Raw genomic sequence first — 21,057 nt, 5'->3', positions numbered from 1 at the left:
TGGGAGAATACATGCTCCAAATTTGTGGTAAGCTTTCACTAAGCCTTGTCTTCCTTGTCTTTTCATTCTTGACCCAGCTTAAGAGCAGTCAACGAGAGCTGCTGCATTAGAAAGGACTGCCGTGCTTTCTAAAGTGATGTCAATATCCCCTTGTTTCAGCACATTTTCCTAGACAACTGTGACCCAGGACCCTGGCCTTTGGGAGGGAACCACAGTGCTGTGCAACTGTCCTTCTTCTGTTGGAAGTGCTTCAATGCCGCAGCCCCCAAACACTACCACCCACTGACCCCCATTCTCCCCTCCAAGGTTAAAGAGTTATGAAAACCATAATGCTATAAACATAATCACTTTAAAATGGCATGGCTATATCACTGTTGCCAGTGGCATGTTTTATGGTAGCAATTTAATTACCACTGTCATACATTTAAAGAAAAATCCATGAACAAGAACTTCATAGGTATTTATGCACCCTATTCCTTTCAATCTTTGAAATAGCATTTCCATTCAATTTACTTAATTTTTAGTGCATTATAGACTGTGCGTGTGTGTGTGTTTTAAATTTTCTGAGACAGTAGGTCCTAAATGTTCAAAAATTCTTTCAGAGTATCTGTCACAACTATAATTACTTCATAATTCAGCCAAAGAGCACAAACACATGATGCTTATGAATGTTAAATATGCATCGAAATACATTTTATAGGAACTGATCTCTGAATGACAGGGCCAGGAAGGCAGTGACCTTGTTTTGAGTCAAGAGATTTCTTTAATCTTCCCAGTGACTGGGCCCAGGGAGACCACAGTCGTGAGAATGGAAAAAGGCAATCGAGAAAGAGGCTACTTCAGGCCTGAACTACGGCTGATTGCTTTTTGGACCGAGGATGTGAAGATGGGAGTCCCTTTAAAGTCTCCTAAAATGTCTTTGGTGATGCAGGCAGACCTCATAACCCAGCCTGCAGACTGTTCTAGCGACAACTAGCTAACTCTCTGTTTCGGAAGTGACTGCTATTGGAAGTTCTCTCCTGAAAAGACATAGTTCGCGATCTGTACTGCAACCATCCAGGCAGGGTCAGTGCTTGCTGAACCAATTCTTAAGACAGCTAGGTTCTCCCAAGCATAGACTGGGTTTCTCCTTTGTATTTAAACTCTACTGTGTGACACCACAGCTGGAGCCCACTGCCTGCTCTGTACCTTTCTGTAAGTTCTGGGACTTATTGAAAATCTTGCCAGGTGACAGGTGACAGTGGTGTGATACTTGGCATAAAGCTACTCTAATATCCCCTTCTGAAAGGCCCAGAATATCTTCTAAAATATAAATAAAAAACCCACAAAAACCCTCTAGTGCATAAGAGCTTTTAAGGAAGGACAGGTGACAAGACCTTTCCTGTCCACCTGTCTGACCACAAAACGTAAGTGAATTCTTTGCATAGGAAGCCCTAAAGAGGACCTAAGTGCCTGTACTGTCACCAGCTGGTCATTTCCTACTTAGTGAAAAGAATTTCACTTACAAACGCTAATTTGATTCTGCAGTTCTGCATGTCTCTGTTTACTGAGATGGTGTTTTCAATCAGTGTAGCGACTAATGCACAGAATCAAAGAAATGGACCATGCTTGCTATTCTCACTGGGGCGAAAATTCAAGATTTTAGAGATCTTCTATAAAATTTTTAAGGAATGGCCACATAACCCATGCATGCCTTACCAAGGACATTTAAGTTCCCTGTTTATCAACAGAGAAACCGAGAGCCGGCCCAGATCTGCTTGGGGCAACCCCTTTGTCAATACAAACAAATCAAAACCAAACCGAACATCAATTTCTTAAACCACTAACAGAAGATCAAAAACAAATGTCAAGTTAATAAGTAGGCTTATTTTCTAAGAATGAAACACTTAGCATGGATAGGCATCTCTCAAGGAACCAGGGCTATAGGTGAAGAAGCAATGGCTTTAATAGTCCTTTAGTATGAGCCTGATTAGGCATGCATGCTGCCCTGGTAAGTCTTTATTATCATCTGACACAAACTTGGAAGACATAGTTTCAACTGAAGGATGGTTCAGGTCAAACTGTCCCGTAGACATGTCTTTGAGGAACTGCCATTGGTGTTTATTGACATGGGAAGGCCCAGCCCCAGTGTGGCAGTGCTATTCCTAGGTGTGTTGTCCTGGGTTGAGTAAGAAAGTTGGTGAGGGGGGGGGGAAGAGGGAGGGAAGGAGGAAAGGGAGGCAAAGGGAGGGGAGGGGAGAGGAGAGCTCCAGTAAACAGCTTTTCTCTGGTTCCTGCCTCCAGGTTTCTAACTTGAATTCTGGCCCTGACCTCCTTCAGTGGTGGGCTGTGTAAGCCAAATAAACCATTTCCTGTTCAAGTTGCTATTGGCCACAGTGTTTGTCTGTCAGAGCAAGAGGATAGCAAATTCAAGCCCGTGCGGAGTACTATGAGAAAGCATATGGCCTAGAACACATTTCAACATCTGAGGGATTGATACATGTAGTATTAAGATTTCTCCTCTGAATGCTCACTATTTGTATGTGGAGAGTGGGCAAACAGTAAAGTGCTAGGTTTGTCACATACATTACAGTGTAGATAGAAAGTTGAGGGTCGTATGACAACATACATGTCCTACGTAGGGGCAAGGAAATGCAGCTTCACCGCTGTCCAGTGAATGATCCAGGCACAGTGGCATGCGCTGAGCTTATCTGAAACAAGCCTATTTCAACATCTGCAGGCTCACAGCACAGGCCAGGAGTCTGGTCAGGAAAGAGAACATGTGTGCAGGAAGGCTTTGCTTGCCCCCGACTCTCCCTCAAAAAACCAGCAGGGAAAATGAGCACTGGGTTTGAGCTGCTGTCAGTGCACAGCAGCGACTCAGAGAGTCTTAAGGCCGGCACCGCAAACGTTCGGGAGCGCTGTGCTGGAGCCAGTGACCCGACTGTGAAACTTCAGATGATCCGGTAACTGACTCAGCCATTCCTTTAAATGAACTGGCATGCGCGAGAGCCGGAGCAGCACAGGGGTAAAGATCGTGTGCCCGAGAATAAACGACCTGGCTGGAGCCTTGCTTCAACGCTGACCACGTTTCTATTCTGGGTGACTTAGGAAGCCTCACTGTGCCTCTTCTCATGATCTATACGCTAGTGTTCTACAAGCCCTGCTTGCGCCATCCATGTAACACTCAGAACTATTACATGGAAGTGGTTCTGTTCCTTTCCATTTGAAGGGGACACATACAAAGTAGTTATTTGCTCAAAGCCACCAGCTGCAAAGACACAATGCGGCTGGCGTTCTGTATAGTAGCATGCTGTTGGTTTACTTCAGAGGTCTGTGGGAGAATTAAATAAGCAGCATGTCCATACAGCCAGCCTCCAGCAAGCAAGGATGCAGGTACAGAACAACCTGCCGAGGCACTTAGCTCAGAGCCTTGGTGAATGGGAAGGGCTCAAATGGGTTAGCTATAAGGAAGAAAACGCTTGAGCTCTGTTCTTTCAACCCTGGCATCTTCTTTGTGTAATAAGTCTGATCATGTGATCCTGGCGACTATCAGGCAGCGCTGAGATGGGGCCTGGTCTGTGTTTTGAAGCCAACCAGACTCAAGGATGGACTCCAGATTGAGGGAACCAGAGGAGAATGAGCCCTGTAAGTCCCCAGAACAAGGTGGACCGCACCAAAACATGCACTGCCCAAACACAAGCAAGATTTCTAATTCCAGAGTTTGGAAAAAATGGGAGACCAGCTTCTCCGAAGCTAAAGATGAAAGAACAAAATGGAGTTCTCATAAGAGAGCACAATCTCACAAAAAATAAAACTATGCAATTCAGAGTATTTATATAATTTTTAAAGTATAGCCATTAAATGTGTATTAGAGATCAAATACATTCTCTGAGGGGAATGTTTCATTTACTCTGGACTCATGACAACAGCTTCAACCTCTGCAGTTATTCATCCAGTTACAGAATATATAAAGACAAATACATAATGCAATATTAAAGTTGAGATATTCCATACTTCATTTAATTTTATTTGTTTCCAATGACTGCCTTCCTTTTTTTTTTTTTTCCTTTTTGGTTCTGTCATAATTACAGCAACCTATCTGCTTCTTTTTGCTTTTGACATTATAATATAACATTTCTTCCTTCCTTTTGCTCCCTTCAAACACTTCCTCAGAGCCCTTCTCGCGCTATAGTCTGGTGTCTGATTGTCAAAGTTACTGTCTTGAGATTTCATTTTCTGGCCAGAATCGTGACTCCCATCCCATCTGCAGCCTTGTAGGAAAACGCCTTCTACCATCTGTGTCCAGGCTGCTCCCTCGCCCTCTCATTGACCTGCTTTTGTCCAGGTTCCTCCAGCAGTTATCAGTTTTAAGGACCAGCCCTCACTGTATGTGTGTGTATAAGCAATTCTGGAGACCAAGTTCACTCACAATGGATTTGCCATTAAGAGTCTGTCATCAGAAAGGGTAAGATGGAGCGGGGAAACAGGAAGAGTCCCGGGAGGGAGGCGGAACTGTGGTTGGTATGTAAAATAAAAAAATAAACTTTTAAGTAATAATTAAAAAAAAAAAGAATCTGTAATCAGCCCAGATATAAAGGCTTATTTTCCCAAACCCTGGTGGGCACGTTGAGTCACGTGTGCCAGTTTTACTCAAACATGGACGTGAGAGAAGCCGTCCTCCTCAAACTGACTCGTTTTCCCCTCAGTGCCTAGGTCTGCAGCACAGTTAGCTTTTGTTCCCACTGCTTCTTAACCTCAGTTCTGCGAATTCAACAGAACTGAGAACAGTTGGAAATGCTTAGAAGTGCTTTGGAACAGTGTCCTTTAGATTGTATCTGACCTTTGTTCAGATCTAACCACTTCAATCGAGATAATTTCCCACGTTCCTAAATGATACCCTTGTCCATCCTTTATTTACGTCCATGCGTGATTTCAGGCCCCAGAACCGGGCCGCTGTTATGCTAACTTCTTTTCAGGTTACGCTTGAGTATAGCCAGGAGGACCACACAGCCACCCCGGGGAGCTCATTGTGCTTCTCTATCTGTTTTATATTTCTGCATAAAGATTTGGTATATTGTGGGGGAGAATACCTGATGCCTATACACACAAAGCCATGTGTCTCCCAGCACTGAAAAACAAATACAATAAACAATTAACAACTATTTCCTGTTCCCCCTTAAACCATCAATTACTGCAGGGTATACAATTTTCCTCCCTATATTGCACACCAAAATGCTGCATTCAAAAACGGTTGGCTTGGAAACAATACTCTGAGACACGAGAACACTTCTGAGTGGGCAGTTCTTCAGCAAGAAGCAGAGGAGACATCAAGAGTGGAATTTTCATCCTTAAATGATTCACCCCTTTGGATTTTTAAATTAAAAAAAAATTACATTTAGATACTGTCAATACTTGCTGAAAATGATCCCTTGCCTCTGGAGGTAAAACCTGCATACTTAGAGTCCCCATGTACTTTTCCATGAGCGTGACGTGTGTCAAAAGGGTGTCATGGGTGGTAGGTTAAGTATCTGTCATGGGACTAAGTACAATTCTTGTAGAAATTCATACAGCTAAACCCTTAAACCCTTTCAGGGCTACCCCAGGGGCCACCAAGATGCCACGGTAGGCTTTACAGATCCTAGCTTTACACTTTGCAAAGTTCCGTGTTTGACATTTTAAAGCAAGATGAGATAAGTAGGGAGTCACTGTGGGATCTGTGATATTCCATATAAAGGATTGCCTGGTAATTCAAAGGCAGAACATTTTGCACACAGTTGAATGGTTTCACAGAAGCCTGGGGAAATCTGGTCAGCTCACATGGTTGACGACTTGCTTGTGGTTAGCATTTGGATAGAAAGACATGTGGATAAGGACAGGGGTTCTCCCATGTGGCTTTCTCCTTAGCTGAAGGCAGAGACAGAAATTCTAATGTGATATTGTCTTTCCAGGGCAGCCTGGAACTACACTTGGCTTCTAATATGTTCCTTTCATTATTCTCCCTTTCTGTTCCTACGCTACAGAATCTCAGTTTCACCTCCAGAACATTTTCTTGTTAGTGAGGCTTATCAAATATCACAGTCTCAAACATAATTTGTATTTAAGGAAAAAAAAAGTGATCTCAGAGTCTATGACTTCAAAACCTAAAAGCAAAATCCCAAATGAACGAATGCGCCTCACTCACAAATCTGTCGCTAGCATTCTGGTGCTCGCTGCCATCCTAGCTCTCTCCACTGAGGTAATAAACCAAAAAGAAGCCGTGGGGGTAAAAAATCTCTCATTTCTGGGAGTCTTGCCCCCTCCTCAGGATCATTTATGACTCCATATTTAAAATGAATCTTCTTCAGAAATGAGGATTGACTACCAAATGAGAGTCACCGACTTGGGTTTCTTTCTTGTCTGAAATGTCTGGGTGAAAAAGAAGCCTAAATTGAAAGCAGACTCGTTTTATCATCCAAAATCAGAAGTGAGAAGGAAAAGGAACACAGTACATATGAATTAGGGTCTTAGAAGACACTCCTTGGCAGCAGTTTTCCAACCTTTTCATGATAACGGCAGACAGTTTGTATTCGGCTTTCAACACTGAAGCAAACAAACAAAAACGAATAGGAAACAATAAAAAAAAAATAAACCTGTAAGCCAACGTGAACAGAAGTCCTTTTAAAACAGACTCCTTGTAAGGCAGAAATTATGCGAGAGAATTATGGTGTGACCACAGAACCTTCTGTGTGTTCTCATGTACCTAAGGTTTTTCACACAATGAAATGCTTCTATCTTCTTAGAGACGATTATGTTGAAACAGGTAGATGGAAACCACCTCCTGTATTACCTTTTTTTTTGTGTGTTAGGAACAAGGTCTCAACACGTGGCCCAGGCTGGCCTTGAACTCACAGTCCTGCTTCAGTTTCTCAAGGGCTGCACTAACGTTTTTGAACAATGTTTATAAAGTACTTTCTGTTTTGTTTGACAACAAAAAGTATGTCTATGTTTTCCCTCATTTTCCTTCATTCTCTCTCTTCCTCCTTCCCTTTTCCTTCTTTCTTTCTAATCATGCTGATTCTAAGGAAGAGATTTAGAGCATGGTAATCTGAGGTCTTGGGCATCTGAAGTTCCGGAGAACAAGGCAGATGCATGGTCTAGTCTGCCTTCAGGATGTTGCGTTACTAGCTATATATTTTTTTTTTTTTAGACTTTACAGAGACAGATTTTTCTTTATTTCCTATGTTTCAATAAGGATAGTAATCCGAAGGTTGTCTTCAAGACAAAAGACAGTAACAACCGCCCAATAAAATGTCTAGTAATCTTAAAACAAATCATGCTTAATTTTTTTTTGTGTTTGAAATAATAAAATGAATAGAAGTGTTTACTATGCACCAGCAGCAACTAAAATGACAGGGTGACACTTCTAAGTGTCAGCGGCTGTCACTCAGCATCGTCATCACTGACTTTTAAAGGGGAGGTGACAGATCTGGAAGGCAGTGTGGGGAATCCCTCCTTGCTGAAGGCCTTGCGGACACTTAGAAGTCAACCTAATATGACAGAAACATGAGCTGTAAGCTCCTATTATTACCCCTGACTTTTTAGTTGCCACTGGATATGGGGCAGAAGATTGAGAAGGGCTAGATGAATCACTCATCATGCGGCAGCCCCCACCTAAAATAAGACGCGGTTGAAGGAAGTGCTTTAATTGAGCCCTTTGATGTCTGCAGCAATCACATGAGGAGCCTGGAAGGAGCCCAGGACCACCTCTCAATGACAGGCAGGTTTCAAATATGGAAAGAAGGGAGCAACAGAAGTGCAATCTTTCCCTACAGTTGGGGATGATGTAAATAAAAAGCAAACAAAAAAACCTCAAATATATGCTGCTATATCCCAAACAGATCCAAACAGCTTCAGGGTGTCTCACAAAACTGTTCTTTGAGCATTGCAGAAATCCATTCATTTCAGAGCCATGATAAAATAAATGGCCACGAGTCACCTTGTTTGGCCCGTCTAAAATGGTCAGTACTCAGAGTTGAACATACTTGCCATTAAAATCTTTATCTCTGTGTATTTCCACCCTCAGTGAGGACATTTGTGAGAACTGAGCTAACACTTCAGTCATACTTATAGCCATAAAATAAGAGGGTAACGTTCACTAGTATTTGTTTCAGACTCGGGATCCTAAGACCCTTAACTTTCTAACAGGACAGACAGACCCTGAAACTGCCAAACACTTAAGGAAGAGCTGCTGGTCTTGGACTGGTGTTAGGAGATGCTGGATGTTCCTTATCTATTTTGTGTCTGAATTTCTAAACTTAACGTTTTGTTCTCACCTGACACACAGAGAAAGCAAGTCACAAAAAAAAAAAAAAAAACACCTGGGCATTCTCCTGAAGCAATCAGCTTCTTATCAATCCAAAATCGATAGTCAGAGGGCACCTTCCCCTGTGGAAGCTAATTTTCCTCCTTTTGTTCTCCCGAAGTCCTTCTTTGCAGGCAAGTTATGTGTATGGGAGTGTGCAAATGTGTGTGCACATATGTGTGCACATGCATGTCACTGATCGCACGAAAGCCAGTGCTCATTTTCCCTTGCTCTCTCTCCATGTTTATACTGTCTCTCACAGACCCTAAAGCTTAGTTGTCAACTAGTCTAGAATGGATGGCCAATGTGCTTCAGTGATCTGCCTGCCTTTCTCTAGGCCCCTCCATTCCCCCCAGCTCTGGCACGGCAGATGTACATCACTGTGATTCCTGGCTTTTGAGTGGGTGCTGGGGATCAGTGAAGCTCTCTTCCCCAGCCCCAAGGTGCTTCTGGAAAATCAGAACACTGTGCTGTGAGGGAAACTAGGTTCTTCACTCCCGCCAACCAGCCAGGGTGAATTTTCCCCAAGTGCTACCCCCAACTCTCCTTACTCTGACCAAGGGAAAGAAATAGTGATTTGATAAAAGGAGGAGACTGAACACTACTTGCTAAGCAAGGACTGATGTGTCTAAGACAAGTAGAGACAATGGCACCTACCTTCTCCAAGAAGTAGACAGCAATAATTGACTTCTTTCTGCTCATCTCTACACTTGAAGCAATTGTCTGGAGGAGCCAAGCACTTTTAATAGAAACCACGCTTTTCTTAAAGTTTTAATGCTGCTTGAAATTTTGAAAGCACCGATTGTGTAAGTGCAGCTGGCAGAAGAGACTTAAGCTAAGGCAGAGTGTCGTTCAAAAAGGAAGAAGTATTTATTAATGCGAAGATTGACAGAAAGGGGGTAGTGGAGGAACGTGTACCTTAGGGACTTATGTGTTGAGTCCAGCTGGCGAGGTTAAGCTGGGTTCCCCCAGACCAACTCTCTGCACTTGACTAGGGCAATGCTGCATTGTTCTGAGGGAAGAACTCACCTTAAACTGTAGAGTGGTGGTATGTGTTTAGAAAGAAAGAAAATCTTCCAAGATTTGGATTGAAATTAATTATTTTAAAGCAGAATGGCTCACAAAGTATCTTTCCACATAAGTGATGGGGGAGGGGGCATGGTGAGCAGTTCATTAGTGGGGGTGGGGAGCGTGGGGAGCAGTTCAGCAGTGTCGAGGCTGTGAAGCCCTGTGGGACAGCCTATGAATCACAGCCATCAGTGACGTCCTACAGGGCTGCTACAGACACAACAGCCATGCAATAGATCATTTCCTATTGGAACGCCTGCATTAGAATGCAATTGCAAACATGTGTTCTTTGTCTGCACCAAGTATGCTTGATAAACGTTGGCTGAGGACCCTGGATAACGTGTAGATTTGATTTACTGCATTAAGACTACTTACTATGAATTTTGAGAATGGCTGCATTCAGAAGAAAATACCCCAAATTATGGAACTTGTCATAATTACTTTGAACTGAAAGTAGGTAAGACTAGAATAGAAACCAACGCTTTTCTGACTTTCTCCCATCCTTCCCTGCTCCCACTCATGAAGCCACCAGACCAGTGTCCCCAGTCCCAAAGGCAAGCCAGAGAAGCTGGAATGCCCCTCCCACAAAGCACGCCATAAAACTCTAAAATGTTCTCCCTTTCCTTCAAAGGCACCAAGCATGCTGAGCAGAGAGACAAAAGCACTTCTGGACAGACAGGCTCCCTGCCGTCCCCCTCAGCTGCCTGTCTCCCATCACACCCTTCGGCCAGCACTGATGTAAGTCTCTCCATGATTTATCAAACTGAAGCAAAAAAAGACACGTGTTCTTAGCCTTCTAGGTATTATTGTCCTGATGGCTCCAATGTCACCAAACACTGCAGAAAATTCTTACACTTTTCTTTTGTGGACCGTACTTTGTTAGAGACTCCCAGCCACAAGCTCTATGATGGATGAAGAGAGTCGGTACAACTGGCCGCCTTTACAATGAGTAAAAGGACTATAGGAAGAAGAACCTATGGAACACCTGCTATTTTAAGTTTTAGAATCCATTTGGTTTGTCTTCTTCCTTAATTTACAAAAGTCTGGGGCACTTATGAAAATGTTATCTTTTAAGATATAGCCCTCCTCAGAGAGAAGTCAACAGGAGCAACTGCAGCCATCACGTGGAAAACTACGAACTTAGCCATAGTTGCTGAACTAATTCCTATGGATGTTTAAAAAAATATATATTTTTTCTTTCTATGTCCTCTTTCCTCCCCATTCTATTACTTTGCACTGAGGTATCTGAAGATAATTTATGAGGACAGGTGAGGATGAGAGAGAAATACTGGATGCTAGCAACAAAGTATGTGCCTAATGGAGATATACTTACATCAATTCTACATTATATATGTCTATTATGTATATCTATATATAATATATAACAACACATATACTATTTACCCAAGTAGAAGGGCATATTTAATTTTCACATGGAGCAATAAGTATCTTGTACTTTGCACTGTTATCAGAGTTAAAACCAATAAACCATCATAGCATACCATCCAAATACCAACTTATCAAAAGGGACATGGTTGCCTTCTGTATAATCAAAGAGCCAATCAATGGCTATCTATTCAAATTAACCAAAGTATCTACTTTTCTCTTTGTTTTTGTTCTTTATTTCATAATGTCTTATTCTATTGACATTATCTGCTCCACTAAGACAACTTCAAGACACTGAGGAATCCCTAGTGCCCTACCCAGGGCAGGACTTAAGTATGTATGAAGAAAGTTTGCTATTGTGTGCTCCAGCTCTAGCCCATCCCTGTAATTCCACACATTTCAGACATTTCCCTAGAATGCACAGAAACCTTTCTGTTCATTTTTAACAAGACAGACCGCCTCTGCCTTTAGAGAAAGCCTCCAGCTCTTGATGGCAATGGAGATATCTCAAAATAAGTTAAAAAACTCTCATGGGTCCATTATTAAATATTAATTCAGATATAGAAGGTATTAATGTTGGATGTTGTCAACATTGCTTAAAAATGAAAATGCTAAGGATATGAATGAAGCTATTGGGAATGGCGTATTAAAGCAGAGGATGTTGTTAAAGATGCCAGACCTAAACACAGGTTCAGCCCACACATCAGGACAAACGATAGGAGAAATAAAAAAACAGCAACAAGGGGTTGCCTTTTCCTTAAGGAGGTGAAAGAATATCAAATAGCCACGTGAGTGACTTAAAGACGGTTATTAAAATAGTTTACATTTCAACAACGGTTTCAAAGTAATGGGAAAATTCTCTCATGGTTTCATTTCTGACATTTCCTTACCTCAGACAAAATGCTTTCTTTTTCAACATTATAATTTAATCATAAACCGCAATCTTAAAAATTTATGACTGGGGTTAGCATCGCGATCCTAAGTAATAGCATGGCAAATGGCATCGCACAAAGGCTTAACCTCTTACCGTCAAATCCATCTTCCTCTGACCCCAGCTCATCGTCTGAGCAGATGTTGAGGACGTTCACCAGCATCTCAGTGACTGCAGCCAGATAGGGAAGAAAGGGAGGACAGTCCAGTCAGATCTCTACAGCGCTGTCATTGCTCACTAGCCTACTATGCAACAGCACGCCAAAGGTGAACCATCTCTACTCTTCCATCCTTACCCACAGCATCTGGATCTGTACCTGCCATTATCCATCATAAATAGAAATTTGCTGTTTGATTCCAGTAACGCTTTGGAAAATTAAATTATTATTTCGTCTTTATGAAACCTCCTACCAATACTTATTAAATATGGGTCAGTAGAAAGTAGGGGAAAACAAATACTGGATGTGAGGATCCTATAAATCTACAAGGGAGAAAAGAACTGTCTTGGAATTTTGCATTTATTTCCACAGTGATGCTGCCCGATCTAGATTAGATTACAGACTTCTGGTCATCAGGGACTGAGTGAATGCCAGGTTCCTTTTGTTAATTTGTCTAATCCTCTATAGAATTCAGCTTCATGATAGGTGAGTAGCTTTGCATTTAATAAAAACTGCTGATGGATGAGCTAATGCATTTCAAGTAGATTTGGGAATATTGATCTGCAGAAATAAATATGTTGGCAGAAATATCATTACATTTAGTTTCCAAAAAGTCTCAAAGATACTTTGAGATGAACTAGAATTTAGCAAAGTAAGTAGATGGTAATAGGTTTATAGACCAGCAACGTGCACGCTATCACGTTTAATGTTTCTTGACACTTGCTTGGGTTTTATCAAGCTGTTCATGAGAGGCCCACGCATCATCAGAAACTGTTTTTAAGGTTACACAGCATTTCAAGAAATAATCTTTATGAACCAAAGACCCACGATGAGTAAACGCCAGTGGTGCCGACATTAATCTAGAGTTCAATTATCAAAGCTGAGTTACGTTTTCCAATATACCACTGTTGTCTTTTACAAAGAGCATGGTCAAAACTTGAACAATGAACGGAAGGCACCCACCTAAAGGGTGTTTTGTCATGCCTGGTAGTTGTCAGGCTCCACGCTGTCTGAGTATCCACAGCAGGCAACATCTGAGCCTGTCTGCATGCTGGGACTGATCAGTGCAGGAGCATGGAGTCCCACAGAGGGGAAGGACACGGTCACAAGGCATCTGCGATTTACTTGGGCGTAAGGGAAAACCTTCTTCACTGACAACTCATTGCTTGCCTTGTGGGAATATTATCAGGTATTTAAATTTGAAAAAATCCCCCATAAGTCTTGCAGCTTTTCTCTAAAACTGTATCTGGAGCACAAGGAAACGATCTTCATATACTGTCACAGCCTTCTTCTGGACCACATGGGAAAATGCGTGAGGAATGAGTCAGTGTGTCTGTTAAGCCTGGCTACAGCTCAGGGGCTCCTGGCTTTTGCATATCTATCTATATGTATATAGCTGTACCCGAGGGAGGGACCTGGTCAATCGTCCTCATCAACTTAGATCATAAAACCCAATGTGAACAAGTTTAACCAAACCTCCATATATGGACATAAATTTCATTTTTTCCCCATATAGCTATATCTACAATCATCAATAGATAGATTTATTTTTCTTTTCTTTTCTTTTTTTCTTTTTTTGCTGATGTTTGGATTAGAAAAGATATGAGAAAGTAAGGGAAGATGGTAGAAAGAGAGGAATGGAGGAACAGAAGAAACCACTTCTGAAATATTTGTGCAAATCAGCCAATAGGTAACTTTTTAAATGCAAATATCTACCGTTGGGATAACATACTAGAAAATGTTCTGTTTGTCAGAACTATGGGTTTGTTGCTTTATCTGTTGTCCTTCGAGATGCTACAGGCAATAGTCAGTGACACTCAATCATGAACAAGGAAAGCATGGCTGCCCTAATTTGTGATGATAAAACATGACTTTGGGACTACATTTCCAAAGAGTAAGAAGGAAAGACCAGATAACACTTTACTTCCACTGTTTCAGAAAGTGTTATTGCTCAACAATGGGGCTGTGCACAAATTGAATATCCTTGTTCCCCCTGAATCCACGCAGGGCATTAGGTCACCAGGCCAGGGCATGTCCTCATAGCCCTCCTCCCACGGTACAGACCATGAATGCTATTGGTTAGAACACACCATTTTTCTCTGCATGTTCCTGGTGACACAGAACACAGCTCTCGCTTCTCCTGACAGCGTACCTTTCTCCCCAACAAATGGCAGCGACCAGGTGAAGACATCCATGAAATTCGGAAGCCAGTACGGGTGGGGAGAACAGTTGAACTGCCTGATGTTCATCACGTTGTTCTCGTACTTCAACACTGCAGCTGAAACCAAAGCAACACGGGAGGACATCAGAGCTGGCGCACAGTGCTGGTTTTGAAGGCGTGGTTTTAGTTGACCAAGAAAATTCAACGATTTGAATGAAGTTCCAAACCATGAGGACAAATGGCCTCATCAGCCCGCATTTCCTGACTTCTGAACTTTAGCCGTACTCCTTAGAGGAAGCTACTGTGTGCACAATGTGTGAGTAGTAATTTAAAATGACATTATCATTTGAAAAATATCTCTGCAATGTAGTTAAGCAATTATCAAGAATCAGATCAAGAGCCTCCTGTATTCAGGAACGTTCTTGTCTTACTATCTGACGGTAAGAAAAAGGGGGCACTGCTAGGTGGTCTGACATAATTTAGTAATCGCCTCTCTCTCTCTCTCTCTCTCTCTCTCTCTCTCTCACACACACACACACACACACACACACACACACACATACATACACAATAGCATACCTTTTCCCCTGGTAACAATCACAATAGTTACATTAATCAGCATAAATTATACCACATTTTTATTAACTACAGTAAGATATTTGGATTTAATGCCATATAAAATAACACAGTGTTGACTCTAGCCTTGACTTCTGAAAGGGCTATGGCAGCCAAGGCCTCCAGAAGCAAAGCTGCCTGCTTCTCCCTATGGTACCTGCGTCGTTATTTGTGGGCTAGATAGACTCTCACGCGAGTGCGGCTACTCTCACTTCTTACTGCATTTGGAAATTCCACCCGTGCCAATCCTGGTCAATCGACACAGGGCAAGCAGGGTGCGGTGAATAGTTTCAGTGAAGGCAGAGTTACGTGTTTCAGGGAGGGCCTCTAGCTTATGGCTTGACAACAGTAACGTATGGGACAGACTCAGGTTAAATTTACACCTGCCTTTTCTACTCGCTGTCCTTTCTGTTGCTACCTGAAAAGACACAAAACAAAGATATTTTCCCCTAAATGACAGCCCTTTAATGACGATGCCCTCACATTTCTGCCCAAACTATGTAAGAGTTCATTTTCATTATCCTTACCCAACGTGGCTGGCATTGCACTGAGAGTGTGTCATGACTAGCTCCAGCATAATGTAAAATGAGCTATTTGCATTGACTGGTCAAATACAGAGAGTTGTCTTTATTACTTTGCATTTTAAGCTGACCTTTATATGAGAAATATGCTCTGACTTTGTGATAACAGATCACAGAATAAATCTTTAAACATCCATAAAATGCCTTCATTGGGTTTGCGTTTTCAAGGCAATGCAGAGTCTCTGAGACAATGCTCTCTTTAACATAGCAATGTCTCCAAAACCGATGCCTCATCTGGAATGTTTCCTGTCGTGGATTTCTATGAAATGCAAGCCCTTTGCCGGGGTCTGAGCCCAAACTCCATCTAGTGGAGCCCTTCTTGGTTCTCTTTGATGACAGATCATGTCTCTTCCTTGAATTCTAAAAGCTTGGACTTACATACAGATGCCAGGGAACATTGATAAGGGTCAAACTACATATATGTATCTAAATAGGCTTTAGGTTTTCTTGTCTCCTGTAGCATTTTACTCAGACTTGATCTGAGAGGCTGAAACAAATCCTCCCAACCCTTCTACAATATTCAAGCAACGCCCCTCATCCTTTTGGTCTCCTCCACGGAAGACTTTTCACCTTATCATGGATCTGGATGCATGCCAGATGGCCAAGGAATTGAAAGTGTGACTCAGGACCAACACAGTCTTTTCAGTAGGCATGATGAGTGCCCGGATTCAGGAAACACACATCTTTTCGTGTTATGATTTGCCTACTGTAAGCATTAGGCTGCATTTTAAAGATGCGGATGTTTTTAGCAACTTGCAGTTAACTTGTATTTGTGTGCAGGGAGGCTTGTGCTTTGAATTATAGACCTAGTTGATTAATATGGCTCCAGAAAACATAGAATCAGGCACTTCAGGAACACAGATGGTACAGTTAGCATGGACTGGAAGGGAGCTGGAATTCTCTTCTGAGAAAATATGGAATCCTGCATATATTTCTGGAAATGGCCTTTTTGCACTGTCCTATTATTTATGTAACACGCCATTTGCCAAAAGCAAAGCAAAACAACCATAAAAACACCTTGACAAATTACCGTACCCGCACTTCTGATCTTCAGGACAAAGTATTTTTAGTGTCCTACATTATTATCTGAGCACAAGATTCATGCTAAGATTTTTACAATTTGTTACCATTGCATTTGTTTTTATATCTTAAGAAGAATCTTTCAGAGTTCAAAGCTGTCTTTTCAGAGTAATGGTTCCTTAACCCCCTCCCACAATGTTTTATTAACACCAGGTGGTAGTTTAGCAGGAGAAAAGAGAGACAGGGGGGCTCGCCCTTGCTAACCATGGATTCCATACACATGGATTCCACCAAGCCTGCCTGCAAAGGTTGGGTAAAAAGGAAAACTGCGTCAATACTGAACTTCTCTTGCCACCAGTCCCTAATCAGTTCAGCGTAGCAGCTTTTCACAGGGCACTGCCGCCGTGCTCACTATTATGAGTGACGTGGGACATAGAGGGTGATGTCTGTAGGTTAAGGACACACTGCACCATTTTGTGGATGGGTCATGAACATCTGTGGATGCTGGTATTCACAGAAGGTCTTGGGATCCATTCCTAGTTGCTGCCAGAACAACACTGCCCTGGATGGAGCACAGGGAGAAGCTTTATGAAATATTTCACTAGATTCTCAAAAGAAATCTGAGAAGCAGTGTGTGTGTGTGAGGGGAGGGGGGTAGGAGGAGGGAAAGAGCATGGAGAGGGAGAGGACACATGCCCTTATCTGCAGACAGAGCAACTGCAGTGGGGAAATAGAGAAACTTGCTCAGATTATGCAACCAACAACAGACACATCTCACTCACCCCCTTTTCTCCTCAGCTTTTCCTGACACTAAACCCGTTCCTTTCCGTTATTCCCCGCTGTCCTTCATAAATTATACATGCACGGATGCGAGTCCTAGCTGTGATACTGATTTAGCTTTGGATGTGGTGTTCATATTTAAAGATGGTCCAACTTTTGCCAAAGTACGTGCTCGAGCCAAACGGGATGCACGTTCCCCATCGAAGGCTGCCCTGCCGGTGAATGAAAGAGAGGCTGTGTTCTGTGGCGCAGCGAGGCAGAAGCGGTTCATTTGTTTCAACATCAGCTCACCACGGCTCACTTCAGGACCTCCCGAGAAGGCTACGACCGCTTATTTTGTTTATTAATGATGGGAACGATACATGTCAATAGGAGTACACTTAGCAACTAGGCCTAGCGGGGCACTCGGTTTGGACCTTTATACACATAATCACAAATCACCATGTTTGACTGAAGTGTTCTCACCATTTCTCTTTGAGAGTGAGCAGAGGTGAAATGAGTGCTCGTCCACACTTTCAAACAGTGGAAGCCAACTCTGGCCTAAATACAAACCATCTACCTCGCATATACACACAGTTGCCATAGCAACACAAAGCATTCAATGCCGACCAAAGTTTGGACAGACTAGTTTTCCTTACACATTACTCTCTAAAGATGAACAGAAGTCTGGAAGGCCAAGCACCTGGGCAACACTATTTTGTCACTAATTACTTCAGACATTCCAGGGTCACTTCATGCCTCTAGGTTAGGTCTCACTTTCCTTCCCTGAACATGTGAGTTTATCTAGAAAATTTAAATGAACTCTTTCCGACTTATGTGGCATTAATAAAATTTTAGAAAAAAAACCCCTCATAATAAGTACAATGACAGATCAGTGTTCTCGGTGATTTCCTTATTCTCTGTATAAAAATTATGAATTTTAACTTAAAATTCCATAGATATTCCTTTCTGCAGTGACATGACATAGTCGTGCTAGAACCCTCTGAGCAGCTCACATTCACAAGTTACTCAAAAGCTTTGACATTTTTGCACAATAATTATGTATTATCCACAATACATAAGAAAATAGCCCCATAAGTCTGAAACATCGACATTCACAAAATTCAGTTAACATTTCATCTTCCACCTCCCACATCTTCCTTCCCTGACACCTGCCCCCGCCTGTCACCAATTACAAAATTCATCTAGAGCCCTGAGAGTGTACTTCTCTCTGAAACATCTGAGACACACGTGCAGTGAACAAAATTCAGATGATTGTATTTGTACAAACACTGGAGACACCTACTAAAAATTTTTGGGAGAAACAAAGAAAACAAAATGAAACAAAAACCAAGTGTCCTGTCTATCAACCACTGTCACTTTTCCAAGACGTGACATCACTTACACGTGTCCCAGAGGGATGCAGAGACACCGTGACATGTTTGTGGGCCTGAAGTTATTTACCGTGACTTACAGCAGACCAGACAGCATGGAAACAAATGGCTCTCTCTTGTGGCTGCAGATGTGAAAATCTGCCAGAAGAGACCACCGTGCAGTGAGAGGACTACTAACCCTACACATGTGGAGGCTCGTTCTTCTTGTGATGTCAGAATAAATCATTTTAGAATTATGCAATTACTTGATCCAATCATTTTCATTGCACCTGAAGAAGTTCATCTTCAAAGGCATGTTTCCATCTATTGAAAACCAGCAACCAAGGGCCCAGCACTGCTTGTGAAATGGATACTAGACTTTATTTACTTATTGCGATTATGGCAGACAAGGCAAGGACTCTACTGTGGGGTTCTACCTTAAATACTTGACTACTTTCTGTAGCATCACTGGCTCCTTGCATCCAGCGAAGCTCAAGGAAGAGAGTCCACACATCATTATATTGCTGGGCCATACCACACACCAAATCTCTGAACCATAGTCAGATCTTTAGAAAAGGAGGTTTCTGTGATTTTAAAGTTGTTAGGGCACACTATGACACCAGTGTCTATCTCTGACCTCCACCAGCATGTACACACACACACACACACACACACACACACACACACACACACACACACACACACACATTTCACTTAATAAGAACTTTGCACAAGTTGTCAACATCTTTTTCTATCAATATTAAGAGAAGCTCCCAACAAAGCAAGAATAAATGACAAGGACAGCAAAACCCAATTCAAGAGGTTTCCAAAACTTTATACCAAGAAGTAACCAGCTCATCAAAATACAAGCTGAGCACATTAGCACATTCCAGGCAGATTTCAAGAGGAATACACAATCCCTTCTCTGAGAAAATAAACACCTCTCCCAATTATACATATCAACTATATGTGACGCTATGCTGCTCCCAACATGCCCAGACACTCAGCACACATCTTGTAGGGTAGGGGGGATCACAAATCGAAGTGTATTCTTTTTCTTACCCTTGCTATCATCTTTTATCCCCTTACCTGTAACTGATCATCTATTTCCATCTTAAAGAGTTGGAGAAGAGGGTAGGAACAGCAAAAAAAGTGTGAAAGATACCAAATGGGGGCATGCTAGAAGAACAATCATCATAATCTAGCCTGAAATAGCAAAAAAAAAAAAATGCATAATAGATCCATGATGTGACTTCCTTCCAATTTTCCCACCCACAGATGCTCTGGTGGAAAACCTAGCATCACCATGTTCCTTTTGCTAAGTCCTACCTCCACAGGAGGCAAAAGGCTTGGAGAAAAAGGTCTTAGAGTGAGACCCATGTGCTCAGAATATTTTCTAGCAGCAATTTTTGACCTGTGTGGGATGCTGTAGGCAAGGGGTTTCTGATTCTGGAAGAAATACTGTGCATTTTCAGTTTGTATTTTCTCCTAAAGACTACTTTTGTGAGATACGGTTTCTATTTATTATTATATAAACATATGCATGTATATTCTATGTATGTACCCTTCCCATAATATCCTATGCATTACATGAATAGATTCCATGGTCTGTTGCATGCTAAATCTGACTCTAATTCCAGCTTCTGGCCTCCGTTCTGTGTCCTGATTGATGGCTTTCATGTATGCTAGTTTGTAATACCATCGATGGCTTAGGCAAAGAACAACTTACCAAGCCATGATGGCTACTGTACATGCTGAGAGAATGCCTCTGCAAGCCCTATACCCCACAAGCTTAGGTACAAAACGCACGCTCAAGCCACTTGTGAAGATGGATGTCAAGCCTTCAATTTCCAGTTAACTTAACCACAGTGACAATCGTTGGTATGAGAAACTCAGCTGGCTTACTATGTGACTCAGTGTGGAAGACAGAGTTCTTCACAGGCAAGCCATTAGTCAGCTCCATGTAGTGAGTGAGCCAAGGAGTCTTTACTCTTACTGGCTATAAATGGTATCTACTACTTGAAATGCAATCACAATTTTGTAAACTGCAGCTTTGCTTCATATTTAAGGGGATGTAGCATATTTTCAGAATATATACATAGCAGAAGGTTTGCTGTGATGAAACAAATCAATCAGCAACTTACTGGGCTATTTATTATTATTAATGTCATGTGGTCAGATGGTGTGGGAAGTCCTTCTGTATATGTGTTGCTTCTATTGGTTAATAAAGAAGGTGCTTTCAGCCAATGACTTAACAGAATATAGGCAGGCTGGAATATGTATATATATATATATATATATATATATATATATATATATATATATATATATATAGAGAGAGAGAGAGAGAGAGAGAGAGAGAGAGTAGGCAGGCTCAGTGAGAAGCCACGTAGCTGTCAGAGGAGAAAGATGGGAGCCTCCAGCTGGAACCTTGACAGTAGGTCATGAGCCTTGTGGTAAATTATAAAATAATAGAAATGTAAGAGCTAGCAAAAAATATGCATTAGCTAATAAGCCAAGCAGTATTGTAATTAATATTGTTTCTAAGTGATTGTTTTGCACAGCTGGGAAAATGAATGAACAGCTTCCAACAACAGTCAGAGATCTAAGTTCTACAGTAAGTCTCAGGGACATAGAGGCACATCCCCATGTATAGCCCATTTGTACACCTTAGTCTCCTTAA

General features: G+C 41.9%; 1 protein-coding gene across 2 annotated transcripts in view; it reads right to left on the bottom strand.

Moving 5' to 3' along the window:
• Ppp3ca (protein phosphatase 3 catalytic subunit alpha) overlaps positions 1–21,057 on the bottom strand; it is a 294,299-nt gene that overhangs the window by 19,889 nt on the left and 253,353 nt on the right. For both annotated transcript variants that reach the window (XM_005357327.3, XM_005357328.3), the window contains exons 9-10: positions 14,018–14,143; positions 11,805–11,879 (exon numbers count right to left, since the gene is read on the bottom strand). In XM_005357327.3, the coding sequence (XP_005357384.1) occupies positions 11,805–11,879; positions 14,018–14,143 (201 nt within the window). The remainder of the gene's footprint in view (positions 1–11,804; positions 11,880–14,017; positions 14,144–21,057) is intronic.

The sequence above is a fragment of the Microtus ochrogaster genome, chromosome 21 (assembly GCF_000317375.1).
Source record: "Microtus ochrogaster isolate Prairie Vole_2 chromosome 21, MicOch1.0, whole genome shotgun sequence".
In the NCBI taxonomy this organism is placed as follows: Eukaryota; Metazoa; Chordata; class Mammalia; order Rodentia; family Cricetidae; genus Microtus; species Microtus ochrogaster.
Note: the sequence above shows the minus strand (reverse complement) of the source record. Positions and strands in the feature narration are given on the sequence as shown.